The following is a 27,394-nucleotide window of genomic DNA, read 5'->3' as shown; positions in this document are numbered from 1 at the left end:
ATAGGCCTAGGCTGCTGGGGGGCCCCATGATGCTCTGAGTTTCTCTCCTCCCCTCCCCTCTCCTCTCCTTTCCTCTCTCCCTATGCTTCTATATGCCACCATTACACATTACTAACTTTGTGTTTCCTCTCTCCCATAGTGTGTCCTCTCTTTCTCCCTGTACCTTTCTGCACGTAGCCCTGGCCCTGGAGCTCTATGTTTCTGATGAGCAGTCACTGGCCACATCAACCTGACCAGTGTTTCATTGTTTGTTGTGTCCTGTTGCTTTTCTCCTTTTGTCTCTCTTCTATCCACTCACCCCAACCGGTTGAGGCAGAAGGCTGCCCACCAAGAGCCGGGGTCTGTCAGAGATTTCTTTCGTTAAAGGGAGTTTTTCCTCCCCACTGTCGCCAAGTGCTTGCTGAAGGGGGATTTGTTGGGTTTTCCCTCTGTAATAATAGTGATAAGAGTAAGGTCTAGACCTTACTCTGTAAAATGTACTGAGATGACTTTTGTTGTGATTTGGCGCTATACAAATAAAATTTGATTTGCTTTGATTTTGTCCAGATGTCAACAGTGACACATGCAGGCTTAGGAAACTATCTGAGGTCACTTCAGATTCCTCCCAGCACCCATTTGACAACCTGACCATGAAACGAAATATTCACAGCCACTTTCATAACCTTCTGCCTTTTTTCTTACATCTGAATCTGGAGATACAGTAGGTCGGTGTTTTTGAGAGCGTGTTTCTACAGTACAAATAATATGCTGTATTTTAACATATCGGAGTTGTACTTGGTGGTAGAAGCGCCACCCAAAGAACTGACTATAAAAATGTAGTTATAACTATAACTATACAAGTTACAACTAATATTTGGTAAGAATTTTACCTTTATTTTCAATTTTATTGTACATTTAAAATCTTGGCTTGTGAATTCAAAAGACAACACTGTCACAGTTCGTTGACCATGAGAGGAAATGGGGAGTACGCACATATTGACTGCTCCCTAGCCCCGCCCTGTTTTGGTTTTTGCTGTCAGGTTGAGCATTGATTAAGCTGCTTACAGTTTTGTCTTGTCTTTTGTATGTCATTCAGTTACTGTCTACTGTAATGTGAATAAAGTCTAAGTTCTCCCTGCTCTCTAGTGTTGTATGTCTGCAATTGGGTCCTCACCTTGAAAATTGTGACAACATGCTCTCTATGACATAATTCCTGATGCACGATTCCAAACATGCAGTCAGGTCAGAATTGTGACCACCTTTCAAGTGAAATGGCTGCAATTGATGTGACTGTTATTCTAGCAAGTGCATAATTCTCCTGCCAGAAAGCCGAGTGACAGTGCTGGAAGACAAAGGAGGTCAAGGTAGGGGCTGAGCGATAGTCTTTGAGAGCTAGTTTTAAAAATGTGCTCTGCAAACATATTAAGGATCCAAAGCATTTACAGTGGCAAGACTGTGTAGTGCTCTCTCTCTCTCTATTAAATAATACTGTCATCAAAAAACATGTCCGTGTAGATTCTCGGCCATCCAGGTCATAGTATGCTGAAAAAATGTAGAAAAAAATCAACTTGACTTGGTTTTAGGTAGACGACGTTTCACCTTTCATCCAAGAGGCTTCATCAGTTCTGTTCGACTGGTGGTGAGCAGGATATATTTATCCCCCTGGGTGGTGTTTCAGTTCTTCGATGGCCAACAATGTCCCCTAACGACTGACCAGCGGTGTTCTCTGGAGAAGATCTGGACTTCACTGTCCTTGAAAGAATGTCCTTTGTCCTACAGGTGGAGGTGGACTGTTGACTCTGGTCGACTGGGGTTGGCCCTCCTGTTTTGGGCCATGCATTTGTGCAGCAGCTGTCTAGTTTCACCAACGTTCTTTCGAGGACAGTGAAGTCCAGATCGCTGGTTTGAGAGAGGAGTCAAGGAAGCTATTTTTGTCCAAATAGAACACCCCTTGCTAAATGGACTAAGACACATCTTGTCATCTATCTACAACTCTGTTTTGAGATCTCTGCCGAAACATTTCCACCCTAATTCACACCAGGACAATAGACATTGGGCCACATGTGAGGATTAAAAGACGCTCACCGATACCGGGCTATAACAATTCAGTCGTGTTAATATTGTTCAACAAAACAATAACTTGGTTGCTAACTGGTGCTGGGAAATATGACCAAAATTTTGTATCTTAGCTGTAGCTTATTCTACTGTCAGAACAAGGCCTTAAAATATGAAAACGGGAACCATTATAGCCTGCTGACCCAAATGTTAATCAGAATGTCAATTTTTTAATTCATACAAATATTTGTATTTGTATTTACTGTGTCCAGTGTTGCCAGCAGTGGCAGCACTGTGTCAACAAACTTTGCAATATATAGTCCTTGAGTCTTTTTTTACAACAACTGACACCATAAACATCCAAATTGCAGAAACAGCTCCTCTCCTGGACACAAGGGAGTGCACCTCCGGTCTCACTGTCCCGTTTGTTAACAAGTTACAGGGCTAGCGATCTGTACCTAGCATGCTGTTCATACGTGTAACTTACTAAATGTACTATTTAGAGTTTTTTCTAGGTTTTCAGATGGCTTAGTGCCTTTTTTTTTCTTTTTTTTTAATTAGGCAGACGCTATGTGAGTTTTATTCATCATGTATGTGTTAACTTGCTCTACAAGTTTTCATCAGTTTCCAAAAGCTATGAGATCATCTGCTGGAGAATACTGTCCTCCTTATTCTGCTGAAGTGTAGATCATGAGAGATTTTTTTTTCTCATCCTGTCATCAAATGCCCATGTAGTTATTAGGCTGTTCAGATTTTCCTCTCTGTTCTGTGGCAGTGAGCTTTGTGTGTGAATTCTTTACCAGAAGATCACTGCACTACTGCTCCCTTCACCAATGAGATTAATACTTTTTTTTAAAGGCTGTTTTATGCAGTGTGTATAGTGCATTACATGAGTGGAACAAGTTTTGAAGCTTCAGTATTGCCCACCTATCACAGGCTACGCTGTGTCATGGCAATCAGGACAGGATGGAATAATCAGAATGAGTGTTTGTTATTTTAGAGTGAGGTCTTTTGCTACAGGTTCTTCTGTTCCAGTTGTAATTAATGTATATATATTGTTACTGTGCGTTTGATGTGCACCAGCTTGCACTGCGAACGATTCCTCTTATTTATGGTGCTTAAGTGAAATGTTTTACTTCCATATTTTTGTTAGCTTCCTAGTCCTGTCCTGATAGATGCATGTCACAGAAACAGTCGTAAATGACTGTGCATTTCACTTTAACAGAGATGGGTAAACAAACCAGATGCACACAACATTAGGCTGTGCAAAACCAGCCACATCGTCATGACAGACTTTCCTCTGGTAAAAGTAGACCACAATGTTTGCAAACGCTTCTAATCAAGTACAACTCTCACCTTTATGTGGCTGGTCCAGGTGGGTTTTGTTGTCTTTTTCTCCTGCAATTTGCTAAATAGATCCGGCTTTAATGTACAGTACATCCACGTATCAGACAGTGTCAATGGTGAAGTGGGAATTCCCCCCGACCACAGGGGAAGCATTGAGCAAATTGCTGCTTGGCACCAAAATGAGGAGAAGATGACAATCTACCAGCTGGGGCTGTCTTCTATTGTAATGCACACTGGCTGACAAAACAATATAATGAAATAAAAACTAGAAGAGCCTCAGTCGAGTGACAGGTTTCTCGACTAATGATCCACTATTATGAGGCAGCCCTAAACATTAGCCTGATAAATGCTGACATGTCCCCACTTCATAACATTAATTCTTCAATGAATGAAGAGCTGTGTTTTCCTAAACCATTTGTTTTGAGGTGCGCCTCCCCTGAGGGACACTAGAGGATTTCAGTGGAGGTGCAGTGTGAGAAAAGATAAACCAGAAGAAATAATGTAAACAGGCTGTGTGGGGGAAAGTGCATCGATATGTAGTACTTCAGTGAGAGAGGAGACTGGGGCGAGCAGGAAATGAAGCAAGTATGACAATGATTATTTAAGGTTTGGACTTTCATGGATGGGTCTTGATGAGGCTCCACTGCCACAGTGTTATTTACAAAGTGGTGCTAGCTAATGACAGTATGAGACTATGTAAACAAGTTTGGTGATTAAGACGGGAGTTTTTGATAAGAAACTAGAGGATTCACAGTGACAGAACAGAGTAACAGACATTTAGCACCATATCACGTTGTGTTAGACACAGCTAAGGCAAGTAAATGGAAGACACACGATGCAGAGCCAGTGATGTGAAAAGCAGCGCTGTACATGGTGCACAGGGATGATTAGGTTTGGTGGTGACTGAGTTTGATGTGTTCAGAAATGATTTGACCTGAGTAAAACTGCACAAATAGGCCTTAAACTGTGTAGGAGCCAAGAAGGTTTTTTGGTTTTATGCTCATCACTACTAATGGTGTGTGTGTGTGTGTGTGTGTGTGTGTGTGTGTGTGCCACCGGGGCGCTGCAGTAGAGAACAGATAAATTAATATCACCTTGTTTGTTGTTTGGCACTTCAGTGTGAGAGGGAGAAGAAATGGGAGCCATCTTTTCTGTTGACTGCTAGGTCATAAGGATTTTTGCCCATGTTCCACATTATAACTGACTTGCAAGATGATGGTTTGCTTCTTCAATAAACGATCAAACATGGGGTCATTTTCTTTGGACAACTCACATAAGACAGACCTCCCTGCTCTCCCTCTCAGCTGCTGAGTGTTTTTTTTTTTTTTTTAGATAACTGCTGCAACACAATGTGGAATTTTGTTGAACTGAGGCTATTTTAGTAAGGGTGTTGTCTGCTTTCATTTTGTGACTGGAGTGTGGAGGATTAATTGGTAAATCATTTTAGGTAAGAGTAGCCCATGGTTTAGGTCTGAATGTGGGAAACACTATACAGACTCCTTTTATTTTAATGTATTTTATTTTTTAAGAGATCAATGTGTAATAGTCACAGTGGAATTGTGTTTGCCTAAAAGATGTATACATCTGTTGTTGAAAGCCATCATCATGGCTGAGTGGAACATACAGTAGACTACACCATTAGTGATGATAAAGGAAATTCTTGGGGGGCTCACCTCCCCACACTTTTAAAACCCCTGTCCTAGACTAACAGCAGGATATAGAAACAGAATGGATGGCACAAGCGGAGCTATAAAGTGTAGTGCTATTACCTCGAGTTTGATTCCTTTTTGAGTCAAATTTGAAGTAACTTTTAGGTTTTGCTCTTTCTAAACCAAGCGCTGTGAGAGTCAACACATAATCAGAATAAAACTTGTTAAAGTCATTGAGTAGCACCTCCATTGCTCATTCAGTTCAGCAGACTCCGTCTCCTCCCCTCACCTCTCATATCAGCTTTCCACACAGTGACCAGCATTGTGCTCATGTGCTCCAGCCGGTCCTTGGGAATCTGATCTGACACTTGCATCCACGCATAATAATTAGCCCACAAAAATGCAGCTCAGTAGCCGTGATAAATAAAAAATACCGGGCACATGTCCTGATGATACGGGTTGAAAGTTAATTGGTGAATTAAGGAACAAACAATCTGTGCTGGTATCAAATATGTATACATTAGGCAGCACTGACAGGAGCTGCTAAGAACTGGGTATCTACATGTTTCTCAATAAATATGTTGAGAAAAGTGCATGCAACTCCTCAAAAAAGACTATCAGGTGCACAGGCCATCATGCAATACTAGTGAAGTAAAAAGACTGTAGCCCGCACACTAATTTAATGCTCCAAAAACTGCTACACCAACAATGTTTCGACATTACGACTTCATCAGGTATTCAGTTTATAAGCTGACCTGATATACATATAGACTCATTCAAATTGATGTCAAGTGCCACACCACACCAATCAGCACAAACACAATGGCACAATAACAGCATATCCCAGTTTTCTCACACTTTTGCAGGTTTTTGCCAATTAGATTTAATATTTTTTAAGACTTTGAAAGAAATTCATGACCAATTTTCAATAACAAAATACCTAAAGTATCCAACAATTGAGCTTGTCACACAGATTGTTTCTAGATAAATTGCGATGCCTGTAATGTTTGCTGCAAACATTACAATATAAAATTCTTTGTTATTATAATGTGCTTCCTCCCACAGTCCAAAGATATGCAGCTTCGGTTGACGGGCAATTCTAAATTGCCCATAGGAGTGAGTGTGTGTGGTTGTTTGGCTACCTGTCAGCCCTGCGATAGACTGGCGACCTGTCCAGGGTGGATCCCGTGCTTTCGCCCAGTGTCACCTGGGCTCCAGCTCGCCTGTGACCCTCGTTAGGATAAGCAGTATAGATAATAGATGGATGGATGGATTATGTGTTAATCTCATGAAAAGTCAAATTTGCCAGGAACAGATTATTTATTTATTTGGGGGTACAGTTATTAAATATTAATATATTAATGCAGCTCTTTTTTAAACGTTAACATTAAAATACACTTTACACAATGTGTAGTGGTAAAATGACAACTTGGAGATTACTAATGAATTTTGAAACATAGGACATTTTTGGGACCTCACAAAGGACCAGCGTGTATTATGCTGCATGAATGCATCCCGTTTCAAACTGCACAGTCCTAGTTGTTTATTTTAGTGATTTGAAAATAAGATCGGAGTTTGATAACATTTTATCCATTTTGACAGCAGTATCAAATTAGTCATGGAATTAACTTGAGACAGCTGACATGACCTGCCATTTTTATTTTTGTCAGAAAAACCGTGATCAGCACTGGGCAAAAATGAAAAACTGCTACCTGAATGTTGCCTGCTCTGACTTATTAATTTTTTTTTTTTTTTTAAAGAATTTCCTATTTATATTTCAAATATAATACTCTTCACTCAGACTGGCCCATCAAAACCATGTGGAGACACACCATCACATACAAGCTTTGTCAAACTTTACAAGAACTAACTATGATGATTTACAGTATACACAGAACAGAAATACTTGCACATAACTAAATTTAAAGGCCTGCAATTTTAATGATATAATCTAATTATTTTGCACAGCAGTGATGATTTTGATAGTGTTTGTGAAGAAAACACCTTTCCATAGGACAGCCCACAACCACAAAGTAGCTCCAGTCTCATAAATGATCATACACTGAGTGGACACTAAATCAACAAAAACTGAACATTAATATATAAAGCAGGTGCTATTTACTGCTGTTTAGCTTGAATTATATCAAACTGTATTTCTTTTTACTTTGCTATCTTTATAAGAAGTTAGCAGACAGTGTGAGATTAGAATTTAAACTGAACAGGCGACACTGTTTCACTGACTTTTGGCCTATACAGTATGTAACTGAATTAATTCTCCTTAATTATTAGTCTGACACATTAAATAATTCACCTAACCTGTTATGCCTGTGAAGCAAGAGTTCTGCCTATGTTAGAAAAGATTTTTTTTTCCATCTAACTAAACTGTTGGTGATCAACTAAACCCTATGTCTTAAGAGACAGAGAAAAACAATGATCTCTTCACCTAACAGCCTATGTCTGTAGCCATTTGGCCTGTCCTCATAAAACCCCTTTGAACTGTCATGCCTAGTGTCTGAGGGTGATGTTTTACAAAGAAGACTTTATGGTTTATAGATGGCCTTCTGTAATATTCCCACCCAAATAAAATCTAATAATACTGTTATAAAAACTATAATAAAATGTTCCATTGTAGAAAAGTAACGTGGATGTGCAAAATCATTTGAAGTATGAAATTAGGGTTGTCAAATGTGGGTGGGGATAAGACTCGGAAGGGTGACTTATTCCAGGGCTATAAATCAATCCAGGAGCATTGCCTACCAACGGAGTTTGGCAGAAGCAGTACTTTATATCTCTCTCAGGATTTAAGACATTTTAATGCTAATTAAGGCCTCATTTTAAGATTTGTGGGTTTAATAACCTTTAAGACTTTAAGTGTCTGTGGATGCCGTAAAGACGGCAGTAGGTTTGTCACAGACACAACACACTTTGATGAAACTGTAGTAAATGATCTGACATCAGTTTGAGATTTATGTTTTAATCCATGATTAGTCAGGGAAATGGGAACAGGTTTGTAAAGAACCTGTTCAACTCACTCGTCATTTGCATGATCGTCATGATCTCAGGAACTTGTCCAAAATTGGTCATAAAGAAGCTGGCCTACCATCTTAAGCCATGATTCAACAATGGCAGCTGCCAGGGTCATACTTACAGTACTAATAAACTACAAACTACTGGGATTCATCTATGTACCACTGGCTGCTGCTAATTAGTTAAAGGTAACTTTTTAATCATCAGTCAGTATGAACCTCCATACTTTAGAAAACCAACACTGGATCATACACATGAAAGCTGGGAGAAGGAAGTGTGATTTACCTGGTGTACTGGACTACAGCTCAGTACGTGTACTATGTTCTAGGTACAGTGTATTAATTTTGTATGCTTCATCATGCAAACTCCTGCCAGGTCACCAGGACAAGCTGTTTGGGCCTAAACATTAAATAAACCTTTTTTTAAATTAAGCCAGTTTCAAATCCATTTGCAAGTACAGCATCATGATTAGACAGTCAGTCTGATTGGGTGGTGGAACTGGTTATTTCCTTCAGCTCTCACTTTATGCCAACACCACTGATTCAGCCTGATAGCATTAATTAATCATGGAAAAGTACATGAAAGCCACCAGAGGCATCCATGTAAAAATGAGATGCTACATCTCAAGGGGCTATCTGTTCAATAAATTTCAAATCTGAGATGGACAGAATATGTAACATCGCTCTAGCAAAAATAAATTAGTAAGTAAAATAGATAAAAGATAGGCAAAACTTGGAAATCAGCACCACAATCATAAACATTCAGTTTGAGCTTTGTATTTTTCCATTGTTTAACATGAGTTACTCTGTTGCACTGCAATGAGGAAGAAACTAGGGATGCACTGAATATTCGGCCACCGAAAAGTTTCGGCCGAAAATGGCCCAAAAGTGCATTTTCGGTTTTCGGCCTAAATGCTTGTATCGCCGAAACAATACGGCCGAAACGTTGTGATGACGCAAACAAACCGCGACCTGCATGTGCTTGTCTGAAGCAACATGTCTGCGGTGTGGACGTATTTCAGTATATCTGAGAAAGACCCACGGACAGCAATTTGCAAAACATGTACTGTAATGGCGAAATTTCAAGAGGGGGTGCATCCACTTTGCACATCTGCAATTCTTGGTGCACTTGTTGTTGTTAAAGTTCTACAGTTAACATGGGCTATGGCAGTCTTTGTTTTGATACACTATTATGTTGAAAGCCTACAGAGAAAATATTGTATCTTTAAGCAGTTGCACTTGTTCTGAATGCACTTTCTTGTAGATTTTAGTTTGAATTTTATTTTATACTGTGCATTGTTGCAATGTGCTAAATAAATATTTGCATAATTTGTAATTGATTTATTCTTTGAAACTTTAATATTAATTTATGCAATTGCAATGCCTTTATTTTAGTAAAGTCAAGGCATTTATGGCTATGACTGTGTACTAACACAGTCATAGCCATAAATGCAATGGTGGTACTAATACTGTAATTGGCATAATTTCTTTCGGTGTTTTGGTTTTCGGCCTTGGTTTCCTCATTTTCGGTTTTCAGTTTCGGCCAAGAATTTTCATTTCGGTGCATCCCTAGAAGAAACCCCACAGACGTGTCAGTTATTTGCATCTGCCTGTATTAACACTTCAAGGTTGAATGCAGACAGTTTTTCATTTTTACAGTTTGTTTTATTTTGATTTATTATATTTTCCATTCCTGTTGCTTTACAAACACATTGAGAGCCTTTGCACCTGAGTCAAATTCCTTGTATGTTCAAACACTGCTATTACAGATGATTCTGAACATATTTTTCTAAGATTTGAGGGGAAGCAACCCAGACAACATATTTATCAGGTTAAATATGAAACCATGTACAGCTGGCAGTAAAAGACTGGCAAATTGTTATGTACACACTGAATTGAGATAGAAAATGGAAAGCGAATAGTCATGAAGAAAGAGGAAGCAAAGCGAGAGCACAATGGTGCTGTTTTTGGCAGCACGAGAGCATATGCAGCAGCGTACAGTGAGTGGGCCAGCTGCAGGTTTGCCACTGCAGATGTACTTTAAAACTTCTGCCTGAAGTAAGAAGCCGACACTCCAAATGAAGAACATGGATGGATCAGAAGTGATTTTTTTTCCAGCTGGTCTCATAATTGTATCATCAACAGCAAACTGAAGTGTAGTGTTTTGTCTGCATCCAATGATTTTCCTGGCTCTTTGTGTTAGCCTCATTAGCAGGGCCTTTAGCCATACACTGAAAGGGTTTTTCCATTATAGGACCCTATTGAAACATGCTGTGTAACACTCATTATGGGTTCTGCGGTTGTTTCCACTACAATGCACCTACTTTGGAGATGCATTCTGCGAGCTAAATTTCAGCACCCCTCAGGAGGTAGTACTAAAAGCAAGTACCACTCCTCAAACATTAGCATTATAAGCACCGTGTGTAAACACACATCTGAGTGAGTGTGTGAGAGAGGAGCAGCCCCTCCCTCCTCTAAACACAGATCCACAGAGAATACAGTGTAAAAACAAAGCAGGATGGTCCGCGTCAGCCCCGGAGGCTATGCTTGGGGATGGTTAAGGGAGTTACAGGGTGTAACGCTTGTTAGGTTCCAATAGTGGAAACGCAGCATAAGGTTACCAAACCAAGCTGAGATGCCATATTGCATTAGACTCTCAACTACAGCATGGTAGAAGTGAAGCAAGACATTCTGGCTAATGCCAACAGGCCTCAATCTGTGAAGAAAGTGTAACCACCATTGAAACAGAGTGCAACCTTTTTCCACTTGGACACTCCTGGACAGTTTGTTGTAGATATAATATAGTCATTAGTGTATAATGTGAACAGGACTGGGGAACTCACACAGCCCTGAGGGGCACCAGTCCCATTTACACCAATGTATTGTTAGTCAGAAATGAATGGTACCATGTAATTATTAGTGGGTTAATATTCATCTGTTTAAGTATTTTCAAAAGAACATAAGGCTACAAGGTGTTAAATGCTGAACTGAAGTCCACAAACGGAGCACAATCAGTAGTACTCTTATAGGAGTCCTTTGGATACATTGTTACTATGTTGGGGATAACTGACAAAAAACAAACCAAAAAATAAACCAACTGCAAATTACAATGGAGAAAAATACTAGAAGAACCAGTGGCTTCTCACATGTCAGAACTCTACTGAGAAAGACAGGGCCTAGGGAGGGTGTTGGGCTGAGAAACACCCAGATGAGAGCATGTTGAGGCATTGCTCATGAGTGTGGGTGGCAGATTTCCTGTGGATTAGACTATCATAAGCAAGAATGATGTAGAAATCTGGGTTCTCACCAGCTAAAACACTGAAACCTGAAAAATGTTTAAATTAAAAACAAAAAATTGAAACGAAAATCTACTATGAGATAGCACTGATGGGTTACTGTCCTACTCAGTGTATCAATATACACCCTGACACAGGCTTTATCACACTTTTTTTTTCTATATGACTATGCCCTCTAAGTCACAAAGTTCTCATGGTAAATGGTCTTATAACCTGCTCTTCTATGCATGGAAGCATTTTAGCCCATTCACACACTAGCATACAGGTGATATCACTGGGGGCAACTTGGATTTTGGCGTCTTGCCCAAGGACACTTCGAGATGTGGATGGGAAAAACCTGGGATAGAACCACCAAGCCTACAGTTAGGTGCTGACCTCCTGAGCCACAGCTGCCCAAGACTACACCAATTACAGTCATTAATGTGTAATGTAATGTGATTGGCTCTGAATGTGCTTTTATAGGGCAGCAAGAAAAGAGACAGAAAATAGTGTTTACACTGGTAACATTTCTTAGTGGTGCCCTGGGATTTAAGAAATAAACTGCACATATACTTTCATCTGCACACAGGGCTGGTGTTCTTAAAGGTGCTCGTTTTTGGACTATCCAAAGTAATCCTGTGCTGCTGGTTATTTCTTTTTCAGTGGATACAGATTAGTAATTATCAGTCTCCTTCTCTCTGCCATTTGCCCACTGCATGTATGTGTGTGGTGCCCGTTGCAGAGTCTGACAACTAGTCAAAGGAAGAAAGGTGTGCGTGCACTGTATTTTCAGTTTGATACCGCTAATAAGCAAATGTTTGTGGTATGATAACCATCCATTTTCAGTGGTCACAATTATTACTCATTGATTCTGGAAACTGTGCATTTACTGAACTTAAAAAAAAAAAAAAAAAAAAACTTGTTTTTAAATAGTGGGTTTTGTGTTTATAATTCCACTGAAGAACTAATTAAGTATTCTACCTACCTACTTGTGATTGACAGCAGAGAGGAAATGACAGATTACTCTACATTTATTACAAAATTCTGCTACTCAGGGTTAACAATATTGCTTGTCAATACTAGGGCTGCAGCACTATGCTGGTTTCACAGTATACCATTGTATGAAAACTGACAGTTATTATACCATGTACATTTGCTTATTACCGGTATTGAAGAGAAAAAGGCAGTGCGTGCACACCTTTCTTCACTGGCTGCCTGTCAGACTCTGCAGCAGGCACCACATTTACACATGCAGCAGACAAATGGCAGAGAGGAGGAGGCTGAAGTCACCAAACTCCATCCAGAGAGAAAGAAATTTAAATCAGCAGCACAGGATACCATCTCTCCATGCAGGTTCAAGTATGTGTCCTGTTTATAACTTTAATCCCAGTCATCAAGCTCCACATTAAACACAACTGACACAGCTCTCACCATTCGATATTCCACACTTTCTAGCAGTGTACTGCAGAGGTCATGCTAGACCTTCTCATTGTCCATCATTTTGACAGGGCCTGAAAAATTCCATCATGATTTATTATTACCCCTCAATTTAATTTTCATTTTTTAATAAGACATTTAAAAGCATTTCTCGTTCATTTTCATTTTATATTTTAAATAATTAATAAACAGAACAAGCTAATGTGCAGCCACTTGTCATGTCAACACCACATGAAGATTTTTCCCTCAGTGACAGCGGAGCTAGTTAAAAACACTGTGGCCAGTGTGTGTAAACGAGCAAATATGAACAATGTGATTTTTTTTAAATTAGACAATTACCATCAAAATATGAACAACCCATTTACAACTGAATTGAACTCCGCTGACCTGCTGTATCCTGCTGCAGAGGCGACTGTCACTAAGTTTCTCACGGCCCTTAAGATTCTGATCTGAAAGCTGAACCTGCTCTGCTGTTGCACTGGAGACTGGACTTGCCAGCTCCTCTTCAGCCAGAGTTTTTAAGATGGGAAACATTTATCTCTAGAAGAGATTCAAAGTTCCTCTGAACATGAGGCTTCCCGATCCTGATGCACTCACTTCACCAGTGGGAATCCGCTGCGTATGCTCCACCTGCACCCCTCTGTGATCCGCTGTGCTCACAGATGTGCTCCGTTGCCTCCAGTCCATGGCTCTTCAATGGGCTGTTGGCTCCCACTGAGTAGGCCTCAGTCGTCCTTCATCCACAGCATCAGCTCCTCTTTTTTCACCTCATTTATCAATGCCATAGCAACCACTTGGAATGTTTCAGTAGCCTATCACCTAATGTTAAGTTAGTGTAGATCACCCTGCCAAAATGAAGGGCAGCCTTCACATTTTTCCAGCATTAATAAAGAAAAAACTTCTGTCAATTATAGAAAATATTTGGTTACAGGAGCCTCACCATATTGCTTGGTAATTTGATACATAAAAATCATTTATAAAAAGGTGGAGTGTAGGCTTAAAGGAAGTGATACCATGGATACAACATGGTGCAAATGAACAGGTCTTAATATCAATATCTTATGTCAAGTTATTATAGCCTATTGAAAAAAAAGGAAAAGAGAAAGATATCAAGTCTGAATGCAGTCTGAGTTGAGTCACAAGTCCTGAAAATCTGTACTCAAGTCGGACTCGAATCTGAGTCCTGGACTCAAGTACTACAACACTGCCACATGCAATGCTTTTGGTGTAGACAACATTAGACTTCTTCATACAAGTGATGTGACAAGCTAGGAATGTTATATCTATTAGAGGCATGTGCTGACAAGGGTAAAATACAGTCCAAAGCTATGACAAAAGGTCATCAATTTAAAGGTATAATCACCGATTCTGGCCAAGAGTGTTCACATTTTGATCCGTACGTATACAAATCCACAACTCATTTCAGTTAGGGATTTTATAACCACACTACTTAGAATTCATGAATGCTCATTACCATGGCAATGATACTAGCAACTAGGACACCAAATGTGGCTAACCAGATACAGACTCCACCGTTATTCTCTCACAGTTATCTCAAGCTGCTATAACTAAAGTTAGAATAATGACATATATTTGCAAACCAACAATGCTGGTCATTCTCCCTGGAAAATTTGATTTAGCAAACAGGTTAATATGACACAGATAATGTAATTTACTAACCATAACAATTTTCAGTGGAACAAAGCAAAGAATTTACCAACCTGTACAGCAAAAAAAGCAGCCACATCACTTTAAAATTCCAGGGGTCTTTCTATACCTCTACAAAGCAACTCTGTCTACAGCAGTCTCCACACCTGCCTGATTATAGCGGTTCTTATTCACTTTTTATTCCGTCTTTCTCGTCCTCTGTTAAGCTGTGTATACTGTAACTGGAAGCAGTATTTTTTTTCAGCTCTTTCTCATTTTAGGCTGTGCAGTGATGCTGCGAATTTTCAAATTCTATTGCACACAGCCTAAACACCCCTCCACACCCTCATGCTGTGCATAAGCAAGAGCACTTCTTGTGTCGATTGGCTGAAATCAGCCAGTCCCATCTCCAATCTTTTTCTAGCCTATTACAGAGCAAGGGACCAGAGCACAACCATCTGGGGCTTGTGGAGCACACTAACTGGAAGGCCAGCAATGCAAGAAAAAAAATATGCTGAATTTGACAAAATGTGTAATGAATTGCAACTGCTAACTATACCTTTAACATCTCATGATGGATTTATATTGTAGTCATTGGTAATTTCCTCTGAACTGTCAATCACAGTTAGATAGATGGAATACTTAACCTGTTCTTCAAAATCAAGTTCAAATAACCCACTGTTAAAAGACAGTTTTCTTTTTAAGTACAGTAAATGCATAATGTTTCCAAAATCAATGAGTAATCATGTTAAATAATCATAAGCTCCATATTGACCACAATAATCATGATTCTGATTTTTGCCATAATCATGCAGCCCTATGTGATTTTGTGATGAAACTTGTGGTGCACCGTACTGAGCTCCATGTCAGAGAACACTGCGATCCATCTAAAATTTAAACTTTAGTCAAAAGGATAAAGGAGACACCTTGAAGTCTGCATTAAAGGACATAAAAAATGTGAATCATGTACCACTATCGCTAAATTTCCTCGTGTCACATGACAAAGACACCGTTTACAAATCACAGATCAGATCTCCTGCCACCTCATACAGTCCACATTACATATCATTTAATAAAAACATCCACATGATTGTGTAATGGAATAATTTCAGAGCAATCCAATTCATATGAACACCAGTCATCTTAGCAACACATATATGGCACAGCCCTGTCAGATATAATAAGATAAACCTTTATTAGTTCCATAACAGGGAAATTCACAAAGCTACAGCACCAAAGCGATGTCCAGACACATCAGAGATCAGGCTGGTTAGTGTGTACACACAAAAGCACACTCTCCTCTGATAACAAGACTGGTGGATTTCTTTCTTACTGTATATCTGTTCCACCATGGGGCCACAGTTGTGGGCCGAGTTTGTTAGTGGTATGTTCTTAACTTTTCTAGTGGCCATGAATGACAACACTCACACAAGTCTCAACAATGACTGAACGCCATAAACCCAGCAGACACCGTGTAACCAGCTCAACCACCTGTTGAAAATATAACACAACGGAACTACAGCTCAATAAATTTCACAGTCAGCCTCCACTGTAATTTAAACTTTAACATGAAGCTTTTCATACCCATAATCCTGCGGAATTTGAAGGGCTAATGTGGTCTGTTTCCTATGTCATGCACTGTTTACAGAAGAGCAGGACTCTCGATGCATCTGAGCAGAGAGCAGGGGAGTCAAAGGACATAATGCTTGTCAATCATTCTGCCTGTAATGGAGGCTGTATGAGCAGTTAGTTTAAACAGCCTTAGAACAAGCAGAACACAGCCTTGCAGAAAGGTGACATCCTCAATGCTTTGCCCATGGTCAACTCACTGTATACGCGAATGTTCACACACTGTGCTTGATTTATGGTTCTGCATTAAATCTACGCAGAGCCTACGCAGTAGGCTACGCAAGTGAGCATTTATACTTGTGCGCTGGTGTGACTGTCGCCCTGCAATTACACCACCAACAACAGGCTAGTTAGCAGTAGGGTTTTCCATGCCGCTGTGATGCGTTTCTTCGCCACTTACTAACAACGGTAGCTGAAAGTGATGTTGGAGTTAAAACTGAACAGCAGTTACTTTTACTTAAATTACTGCAACACAGATAAGAGAGAAGACCTTGGAGGAGATGGCCTGTATGACCAATGGACCAGTTGAGGCAGAATGAGGAGGATTTTCAGTGCTCGTCTGGCCACTGAGAGACATGAATGGGGAAATGTGATGCAACCAATCACAGTTGTCATCTATGTCACCACGATGTGCAGTTACATTTCTGGAGAGGCGCACATCAGGCTACGGCATAAGTGGTGAGGCTACATGTTTCCTACACCACATTTAACACAGAACTATAAATGAATCTTAATACTCAAGATGTGACAACATTGATGCAGGGGACAGCTCTGTGACCACCCCTAAGAGTATCTGGAACTTGATTTTAGCATTACCTCTTTAGGGGTGCCAAAATTTAGTTCCTGGAACTCATCTCCAAAGCAGGCAGAGCAGGGCTCAAAATTAACACTGTCCCGTTGTCACAGGGACAATAAAGCTAGCACCTGGGACACAAGGAGTTGGCATTTTCAGGGCTATACACTGCGACATGTATGTCGCATGTGCTATAAGAAAATTGGTCATTGCCACAAATAATTTTATCGCACCAATGCAATAAGAGAGAGCCGCATTATATGTGTGTGCATGTGTGTGTATGCACGTGTGACACTGATCAATGGCACATCGCTAATGTACGTGGTAGTTGTAGTCCATCATATGATTCTGTGCCTGCCTAGAGTCCAACACCATTTCCCACAATTCCCCCATATTGGCACCATTTTCATAGCAAGTTGAACTACCCGTGACTTGAAAGTGGTATTTTCAGGTACTTGATAAAAACTGATCAAAACAGGCCCATGAGGAGGAGGACACAGGACCTGATGTAGCACTGACCAGTGTTTCTTTGCTTTCTTTAAGGACAAAAAAGAAAGGGGAAGGCACACAAATACAACTCGGAGCGGAAAAGGGATTTCCTTTGGTTAACATTCAGTGAACATGACAAACGTCTATTCTATACATGGGTGGGGTGGCTGTGGCTCACGAGGTAGGGCAGTCGTCTCCTGACCAGCAAGTTGGTGGTTCGACTCCCGGTCTCCCCGCATGCCTAAGTGTCCCTGAGCAAGACACTGAACCCCGAATTGCTCCCGGTGGCTTGATTAGCGCCGTTGTGTGGCAGCTGTCGTCATCGGTGTGTGAATGTTCTGGGTGAATGGTGTATCATCTCTGTAAAGCGCTTTGGCCAGTGTAACACACTGTGGAAATGCGCTATATAAATACAGTCCATTTACCATATACATGGTGCAGAGACAAAATCAAAATGGGCAGTCTTCCCATTTAAATGTGATAACATAGTACTTCACATCTCCATCCTCTGGCATAGTTGCTCTCCATGAAGTAAAGGCCAAAATGCATGGGGCATCTTGTATCACTACGGAGGAACTCCCCATCTCCAAGTTCAGGCCCTTGATTATGCTATTTAAAAAATAAAATAAACTAAACAAAAAGAGGAGCAGATATCACTCTCTTACAAAAGTCAGAAATGATTTCTGATTTCATCTGAAATAAAGTTCCACCTGGCACTGACAACTCAAGACGCCGCTGCGCGTCTGGCATGGTCAGGGGGACACAGACGCATCTAACAAAACAATGCAAAATGGTCATGCTTCAGCTGTGTGCTGAGTGATTCAGGAGAAGGTGTAGTTTACCGTTTCAAAATATTCAACCACGACACATTGCCAGAGAGTCCAGGTGATCTGTTATGGGAGTGCAGAACTTCAGTCCCTTCTGCAACATTATAGGTGAACTCCTCAGACATTGAGATGATATGGCAATGCAGCAAATTCTCATTTGAGTATGAATCTAAAGAGAGGTACTACCAAGATCAAATGTTGTGTTTCTCACATTTCTCATGTCTAAATGTTCCCTTTATGTTATGCTTCTTATGTCTAACTGTTCTCTGTACAACCCCCACATCCACCCCACCCACCCCCAGTCTATCTCCCTGTATTGGCAAAGTGGTGGATGCCAGACTGAACAGGTCCACCAGGAATGGCAGCAGCTGAAATCTCTGATCAGGACCACATTTACAGACAAATCTTACCTAGGACTGTGGCAGACACATCTCATCAATGAGCCACATTGTTCAGATTTTAAAGGTATATATAGTATAATTAAACATTCTTCAGAATCTACCAATCAACTCTATTGAATCAATAAGGAGTTTTACTTGGTTATTTTTATTTCAGAACTTCCTACATTTGGCTGAAATCCTCCTTGTGATGCCAGTCTCCTCAGCTCTGTATCAGTAGAGGTTCTCTGAACCACAGTGAATCAAGAACACTACAGCCTCCATCTCCACTACTGAGGACTTCAGGACCCCAGCCAAGTAGCAGCAAAATGGCTGTCCTCCTCCAAGAGGGCCAGGAAGCCACTGTTAAAGAAGTGGTCAGAGGTCGTGCGAACTCTGTGACTCACACAAACACAGACGCATTCATCTCTTATCCTCTCACCCCCACCCCTCACATTTGTCTTGCCTCTTCATCTCATTGGAGGGAAGAGGTATTTCTGGCTGTCTATCTGCAGTCAGAAGGAGACTGAATAGTGACTTGTCTCAGTGCCCATTATCTATAGCCTAGATTTTACAGTCATTACTGAGCCTATATTGTGACTGGCTGTCAGTGGTCAGCTAATTAGGAACGCCAGTCTAAAACTAAACCAGTCTAATCTACGGTCCTGCAGTAGAGCCGCTGTGTGTGGTCATTTTAGAGACTGTGGTCTGTTCTGCTGTTGGACTGTGCTGCCTTATACAGACAGGAGTTTCTGTAGGGGGAAACTCCACTGTCACGCAGTAGCTATACAGGTAATTATCAATGTCTAGCATCAGGTTCTAGTTGTATAGCCATTAAACTGGTTGTTATGCACTTGCTTACTACTGTAGCATCTGTAACACTCCAGCTCTACAGACGTGGGTAAAGTTAGAAATGGCTTGTGTTATTTCCCTTAAACCACAAAGTAACTGTTCAACTGCTCTGCCATATAAATGAGACTGATTAAGATATAATCATGAGTAAAAAGTGATTAAGAAACCCGATGAATACCAATTTAAAGAAGTAAAATAAACTGTTTACTTTGTGTTTAAATTTCTATCACTGTTTGTCAGTCGGAAAGTTTGGATTTATAGTGTAGTTATGTAGTTGATGCATTTACTGAGCGAACAGATTACACTAACGATAACTCAACCAATGGCTAAAAGAAGCAGGTTATAAATAAGGATCACTGAAGCTCTTATTCAGACATAATCTCAGCGAATAAGTAGCAGAGCTCTGATGGTAAGTTATGGACACTTTGTGAACTACTGAAACAAGATATTAGACAGAGGCTTTTTATAATAAATAATGTAAATGAGGGACTTAATCTGGAACAATGGTTGTTAGGCTTGGAACAGTTTACATCTTTTTCCCTAGCACAGCATATTTACTGTACAGTTTGAACTGGACACATGCCAATTTAGGCCATTTCCACACTTGACTGACAATATACTTTATACAAACTGGTCTGAATTGAATATTAGTGTCTGTGAGTCAGTGAGTATTGTGTGCTTTAAGTGATTCATGTGTAAACAATCTGACCACTTAAAAATAATACCTGTGTGTCACTAGCAAAATAAAACCTTACTGTGCAAACATCGCACAACACTGCAGACAGGACACAATGTACCAGCCCTTGAAATGCTATTCTGTAAAGTGAGTAAGGTCAAAAGTCAAAGCTTGACACCCAGGGACTTATCACTCAGCAGGTTACAAGTGTTTAGAGTAGGGGTGCACCGAACTTTTGGCCACAGAAAATTTTCGGCCGAAAAGGCCATTTTTATTTTGGGCCAGAATAAAAATAATAAAGAAAAAACATGCAGAAAATGCCCCGCCCCGCCCATCCTCACACAGCACAGGTTAGGTTTCACTCACACTGGAGCCGTTATATCATGCGTCTCCCCATCAACGACAAAGCATGTCAGCGGTATGGAAGCATTTTGAAGTTTCAGGTGAGGACACCAAAGTTGCAATGTGCAACATTTGTTCTGCGAAAATATCAAGAGGAGGTACAGTGCCAAAGAACTTTTCGACAACAGGTTTGATAAGCATGTTTTAAAAATTTGAAGTTTTTAAAAGAAGCCATGTTTGGTTTCGTTTCGGTTTTCGGCCAAGTGCATCCTAAATTTTCGGTTTCAGTTTTGGCCCATAATTTTCATTTCGGTGCATCACTAGTTTAGAGAGCATACTATGGTAATAGGTAGTGTAGTTTTGGAGTCTACTTGCTTAAGAAAATCCTCACAGGGCAGGGTTTTCCCCAGATTTCCAGATGGCTTAGGCACTGACATGGTTGAGAGGGAATTAAAGATTCTGTGTTCTCTGTAGCCTCAACCCTCCATTATGTAGCACACAGGACACACTCCCTTCTCCTTGCCCCTCACTCCTCAGCTGCACTTTTTACAAGGAATTTGTTTCCAGTACAGAACCGAGGCAGCCATCTGTGGTGCCAACTCAACCAATGGCTCTAACCAACGGGGGGGTTTTCAGTGTCTTGCCCAAGGACACTTTGACATGTGGACTGTAGGCACCAAGATTTGAACCACCAACCTTCCGGTTGGGAGATTACTGCTCTACCCACCGCACCACTGTCACCTTCCCAAGACTAACACCAACTAGTTAACAACAAAACTGACAACATTGGCAAGATGTTAACATTTTATGTTACTGTCATTCTTTAAGATTTTTTTAATTTTAGGAATTAAATAAACTATCAATATGAGTATCAATTAATATTGTTATTGATAACCAGTATCAGCGATAGCCAACCCAAGTCATTGTCCGAAGCTGCAGGATGACTGCAGTTCACTGTACCTCCTGATTAAGCTCAGTAGCCACAAGTAGTACAAAATCCTTTATTATTCACTATTTGGGATGCACATTTTCAGTTTTTTTTCTGACCAATAGCTGACACTCATTAACTGACCATTAACTGTTAACCGACAAGATTAAAATGCCAGGCTGATTAGAACGGACAAGTGTCTGTGACCCATTAAAAAAAATACTTTTTCCCATAAGGGGTTTCTTTTTACATGTACTGTACAAATATGGCATAAACAACAACAAATCATGAACAGAACAGACGCACATCATCACATCACACACCTGGAACTGTGAATCGAGTAAAGCAGCCTTGTAAAATAGCTTCTGTGCCGTTGACGTGAGGCAGCTTGCATTACTTTAGGTGCATGTAACATCGTGTTAGGCGTTACCTCTTTTCAATCCGCACTGCGCCTGTACACCAAAGAGTAAAATCCAGAAGTGCTGGCACTGCTTATACCTGCACATACCAGTCCACTGTGAGCACTGATATTAACTGAAACACACACTGCAAATCTTCAGTGTCAAGAAGATTGACCCCCCCGTGCCATTAAAATATGCCAAGTTAGCAGTTCCTGTTTGCAATGTACCCATAGACACACAGATTACTACATATAACGTTTCTTAGCCCAGATGGGATTGTTTACTTAGGACATGTTCAAGTATCAGGTAATAAACTTAACTTAGTGGCATTTTTTGCTGGTATGTGACTTTTTGTACACTGGTAATTTGATCTTTGAAATTCTTTTTTTAAAAAAAAAAAAAAAAAAAAAAAAAAAAATACTATTTATAAGTAGTTTTAGTTAAGAAAATGAGATTTCTCTCTAGTGTAGCTGTGCTGTAGTTCAACATCTCCCAGTATGAAGTACTTGGTAGCTTGCAAAGTTATGCTTTCAAAGTAGCTTTCCCAGCATGCTTTTGTGTGTGTTTTGGAGTCAATTATGTAAAAATTAAATAAGGGGGAAAAAATAAACAAAACATTTTACCTCATAAGACCAGACACACTGGACCCCGGCAAACCTCCTGACACACCGGCCCACCTCCACATCTTCATGGGTGGTGTACATCTCCTGCAGACACTTTCGGATGTGGGGCACCATCCTCTTGAGGACCTCACGGCTCATGATGACCCCTGGCCCCCCCATGCAAAAGTTCTCTCCAGGCTCCAGAGCCAGTTTCCCCAGCTCGTCCCGGGCCCCCATGCCTGTTTGGCCCAAGAAGATAGCCTCGCTACTGTTGAGGCTGCGCAGAAAGCTCTCCAGCTTCTCACTTTTGATGTAGACATCATCATCAGCCCTCATAAACCACTCGTACTTGTCCAGATAATGGTCATGCATGTACTTGAGCATCATGAATGACTTCTTCTGAGGTGGGTATGAGTCATCCACATTCTTCAGAGCCACTATGGGAATGGGTATGGAGGTGTCTGAGTCATCACTGGAGAAGAACTCCACGTGACCTGGAATTGTCTGTGCCCATGTCCTGTAAGCAAACACACACACACACATACAGATGGATGAAGGCAGAAAAAAAGGTCAGAAAAAAAACAAATGCAGCAGCTGCAGCCCTCCGTCAGTATCACATTGAATCCATCCTGGCACAGATTTGCTGTGAGCTCCATGCTCTCACATATCAATTCACAATTACTACAGTTACACAAGTCAGGAGAAAAAAGGCTTAAAGTGCAAAAATATGCTTGACTTAACAGCTACATACTTAAAATGTAAGTGACATTATCTGTGAAGCAGCTGCTGTAGACAGCTGCACTGTTTGAAAGGCAAGAATTACCAGAAAAAGGATAGAGACATGAACAGAAATTCTGGTTCCTTTATACAAATTTGGGTTCCTGCATACACAACTGTCCAAACCATGTGAAATGGGCAAAAACCAAACCAAACCAAAAAACATTAATGCAATTCAAATCAGTGGTCCATCCTCTGGGGAAAACTATTTTCCTTATTTTACACTGACATTCTCCTAATACATCACAGGAAACAACAAATAGCCACACACAACTTCTGAGTACAACTACAAATCTTAAAAATTTGGGACAGTATGTAAAATTAAACCTGAAAAAAACAGTGATGTGTAAATCATCTGTGTCCTGTATTACCAGGGTACGTATATACAGTAATCCTTAAGTTAAATTTAATACCTTTTTTACTACCTTCAGGGTTTGTTTTTTTTAAACCATCATGACATTGAGTTTCAAGTGTTAATCAGCGACCGTATTAACGTTGAAGCAGATTTTGACATATATAACACTATACACAACAGAATAGATTTAGAGACTCACTGATGTTGATCACATATTGCACACATTTATTTCACTTCGTGAATAAAAATAAAACATAAAATGTGCAATGAAGAAAACAGTTCCAGCACACTGGCTGGCATTCGCTGCTACAAACTGCATCTGCCATATGAACTGGTGAACTGCTATCATTTGATTTTAACATAAACCTGTGCTATAGGCCTAATATGAACTCATGGATGTCAAGCTGTTTTTTTCTTTGACACCTGACTGAGGCTCTCATCAAACATCAACACGAATAGTCCAGCCTTGTTGATGCCATCGACAAGCTGTTTTTTGAACAATGCTAATCAAAATCTGATGATATACCCGGTTTTGTCTTTACCACACGTGATTGACTTCGCGATGTCAGTCGGGAAACATTTCTTTAAACAGCTCCGCAATTCCTTCATTGAAGTTCAATGAGTGGTGCTTAACTGCAGTGTTTAGACACCACAAAGCCTCCGCGCGCAGTGTTTGTGTGGCACCCATTGTCACCCGGAGGTCAGACGTAGTTGCTGGAGCCATAACGTTGGCTTGTGTGGCACTAGTTGACAGTGGTGGTGGTGCAGCAGCACAGAAAGTTGAGAGTAGTAGAATTAATTGCTCTCGCCGACCGCGCATTCCATTTTTGTTTAGTGGGTTGCATATGCGACCGAAGTGCGTTAGCTCCCATCCAGTTGATGTTGAACCGAACAATAAGCCTGCCGGTTATTCCCTACTGCAGGCCTGAGCCAGTCCTTAAACACTGGGTCTTCCAACCAGCTGTCAGAAAACTTGCATTTGCCCACGACGACGACGATGGTTGTCTGAACGTTGAAGATGTGCCTAAACTAGTCAAAAACGTAAGCTAGCCAGTTGGCTATCCAGTTGAGCTGAGCGCGCAAAGTGTTTGAGATGTCGAACGACCAATGAATATGACGTCATCACCAGAATTGAAGTGAGTGTTTATTATACTGAGAATACAACTGATGAGGTATCACATCAAATAATGTGCTGCTGTGTTGTTTTCAATGTAATACAGGACACAGATGATTTACACATCACTATTGTGATTTTTAATTTGCATTTTACATACTGTCCCAACTTTTTCTGAGTTAGGGTTGTACTTCAAAGTACTGAAGTAGACGTCTTCAATGAGAGATGACCTTCTTCAGTCAGCCAATGAACAGAAAACAAATAGTCATTTTATGAGTCTGACTCATCATGCCAACAACAATTTTAGAGGCATTGAAACCAACCGATTAATATTTTTTATAAAGAATGGGAGCTTACAGTGCTGTCCTGTCAAGTCAGTGAAGTATGTTTCTACTGGATCTAATTCACTTTCCTCACTACAACTGCTAGAAAGTGATGCAAAACAAAGTCCATAAAAGCTGATGAAAGCAGGACAGCACATGCTGACATGGGTGCCTGTACTGTCAATTATCATAGTTTTCATAGTTCTAAACAACTGCCTTATTGGACAGGGTGTCACAACAGAGAAAGGCTGCAGCAGTGCTTGAAGATTCTCACTGATAAACCTTTAAGTCAAACTTTTCTCAGCATGACTGCATGATTGTAAATTATAAGAAATCTTCACAGTTGCTCCCAGTCATGGGTGACTGGGAGCTCAGTCACCCATGAGGAACTCAGTAGAGCCGCTGCTCCTCTACGTTGAGCGGAACCAGTTGAGGTGGCTCAGGCACCTGTTTAGAATGCCCCCTGGACGCCTCCTCAGGGAGGTATTCCAGGCATGTCCCTCTGGGAGAAGGCCTCAGGGCAGACCCAAAAAACACTTCAGAGACTATGTCTCCCAGCTGGCCTGGGAACGCCTTGGGGTTCCTCCTGAGGAGCTAGAGGAGGTGGAACTCTGGGAGGCTCTGCTCAGACTACTGCCCCCACGACCCAGTCTCGGATAAAGCGGATGAAGATGGATGGATGGATGGATGGACAACTCTTAACTTCTAAAAACAACACTGTAATTCAAGTCAAACTAGGATTCTGTTATTACATTCCCCAGCTAAACGCCTTTCTACAAAGCTCTGGAATACTATGGACTATATGTGGCTTTTCTTATATAGGGTCCCTTTGACTCACTCGGACATTAAGCGGACGTTGTACTAGGGAGCTGACGCAGTCAAGTCTACTTAAGACCCGGACCTCCGCATGCTCACATCCAGCTCCTCCGGGTAATGTTTAGAGAATTCCAGGGTTCCAGTGCTTGACTGAAAAGGGCTTAAATGTCAGCAATGTGACAGACTGACTGATACCTTTATGGGCTTTCAGTGATTTAAAAGATGGTGGCGGGTACAGAGAGAGCTCTCGCGTGAGATACTTTTTGTTTGTTGTTGTTCTGATCATACTTCGAGAATTTTGCCCAGGTAGATCAAACGTATAGTCGTGAATCCCTGTTACAAAATGCAACAACAACTGCCCGATAAGTCTCTACATAGCCACCAGATCCCAGCAGAAATGGCCAGATTACCGGGGCCTGCTGGGATGATCATACCGAGTGGCAGGCGGTGAAGGCAGCAGAGGGAGCATAAGCAGAAGCTGGGGCTGCCAGGGCAACGCTCTCACTCGGTTAAGGAGGAATCCTGATAGACCACCGCTCCCCAGTCTCTTCATTTCCAAAATCAGGCCTCTTAACAACAAAATGGATGAATTGCGACTTTGTTTAGTATCACGGTCACTCGCTGATAATCACTGAGACCTGGATACACTCAGGAGTCCCAGACACAGCTATTGAGTTAGCCAGCCGCGCTAGCCACCGCGGCGACAGGAATGGCGACCCCGGTACGACACGTAGGGGTGGACTATGTGTTTACACTAGAAACAGCTGGTGCAAAAACACTGCCATTGTTGAAAGTCACTGCTGCCCGGATTTGGAGCACCTGGCAGTTAAATGTAGACCTCACTATCTGCCACGGGAGTTCTCTCCTGTGGTTGTCATAGCAATCTACATACAACTGGATGCTAACACGAGCTCAGCGCTTGGCTACATGCTAACAGCTATAAACAAACATCCATCCATTTTCCTCCACTTATCCAGAACTGGGTCGCGGGGCCAGCAGTCTAAGCAAAGATGCCCAGACTTCCCTCTCTCCAGACACTTCCTCCAGGAGAATGCTGAGGCGTTCCCTGGAACACCTCCCTAGGAAGGTGCCCAGGAGGCATCCGAAACAGATGCCCGAGCCACCTCAGCTGGCTCCTCTCGATGTGGAGGCGCAGCGGTTCTACTCTGAGCTCCCCCCGGGTGAACGAGCTCCTCACCCTATCTCTAACGGGTGCGCCCGGCCACCCTGCGGAGAAAGCTCATTTCGGCCGCCTGTATCCGGGATCTTGCCCTTCCGGTCATGACCCATAGTTCATGACCATAGGTGAGAGTCGGAACGTAGATTGATCAGTAAATCGAGAGCTTCGCCTTACAGCTCAGCTCCTTCTTCACCACGACGGACCGGTACATCGACCGCATTACTGCAGAAGCTGCACCGATCCGCCTGTCAATCTCCCGTTCCATCCTTCTCTCACTCATGAACAAGACCCCAAGATACTTGAACTCCTCAACTAGAGGCAAGGAACTCTCCACCAACCTGAAGGGAACAAGCCACCCTTTTCCGACTGAGAACCATAGCCTCGGACTTGGAGGTGCTGATTCTCATCCCAGCCGTTTCACACTCGGCTGCAAACCGCCCTAGTGCACGCTGGAGGTCCTGGCTTGAGGGAGCCAACAGGGCGGCATCTCCCAGAAGC

General features: G+C 41.4%; 1 protein-coding gene across 2 annotated transcripts in view; it reads right to left on the bottom strand.

Moving 5' to 3' along the window:
• chsy1 (chondroitin sulfate synthase 1) overlaps window positions 1–27,394 on the bottom strand; it is a 73,400-nt gene that overhangs the window by 35,361 nt on the left and 10,645 nt on the right. For both annotated transcript variants that reach the window (XM_020623631.1, XM_020623630.1), the window contains one exon: window positions 22,353–22,848. In XM_020623631.1, the coding sequence (XP_020479287.1) occupies window positions 22,353–22,848 (496 nt within the window). The remainder of the gene's footprint in view (window positions 1–22,352; window positions 22,849–27,394) is intronic.

The sequence above is a fragment of the Monopterus albus genome, unplaced genomic scaffold (genome assembly GCF_001952655.1).
Source record: "Monopterus albus unplaced genomic scaffold, M_albus_1.0 scaffold306.1, whole genome shotgun sequence".
Taxonomy (NCBI): domain Eukaryota; kingdom Metazoa; phylum Chordata; class Actinopteri; order Synbranchiformes; family Synbranchidae; genus Monopterus; species Monopterus albus.
This window is presented reverse-complemented; position numbering and strand designations above follow the sequence as displayed.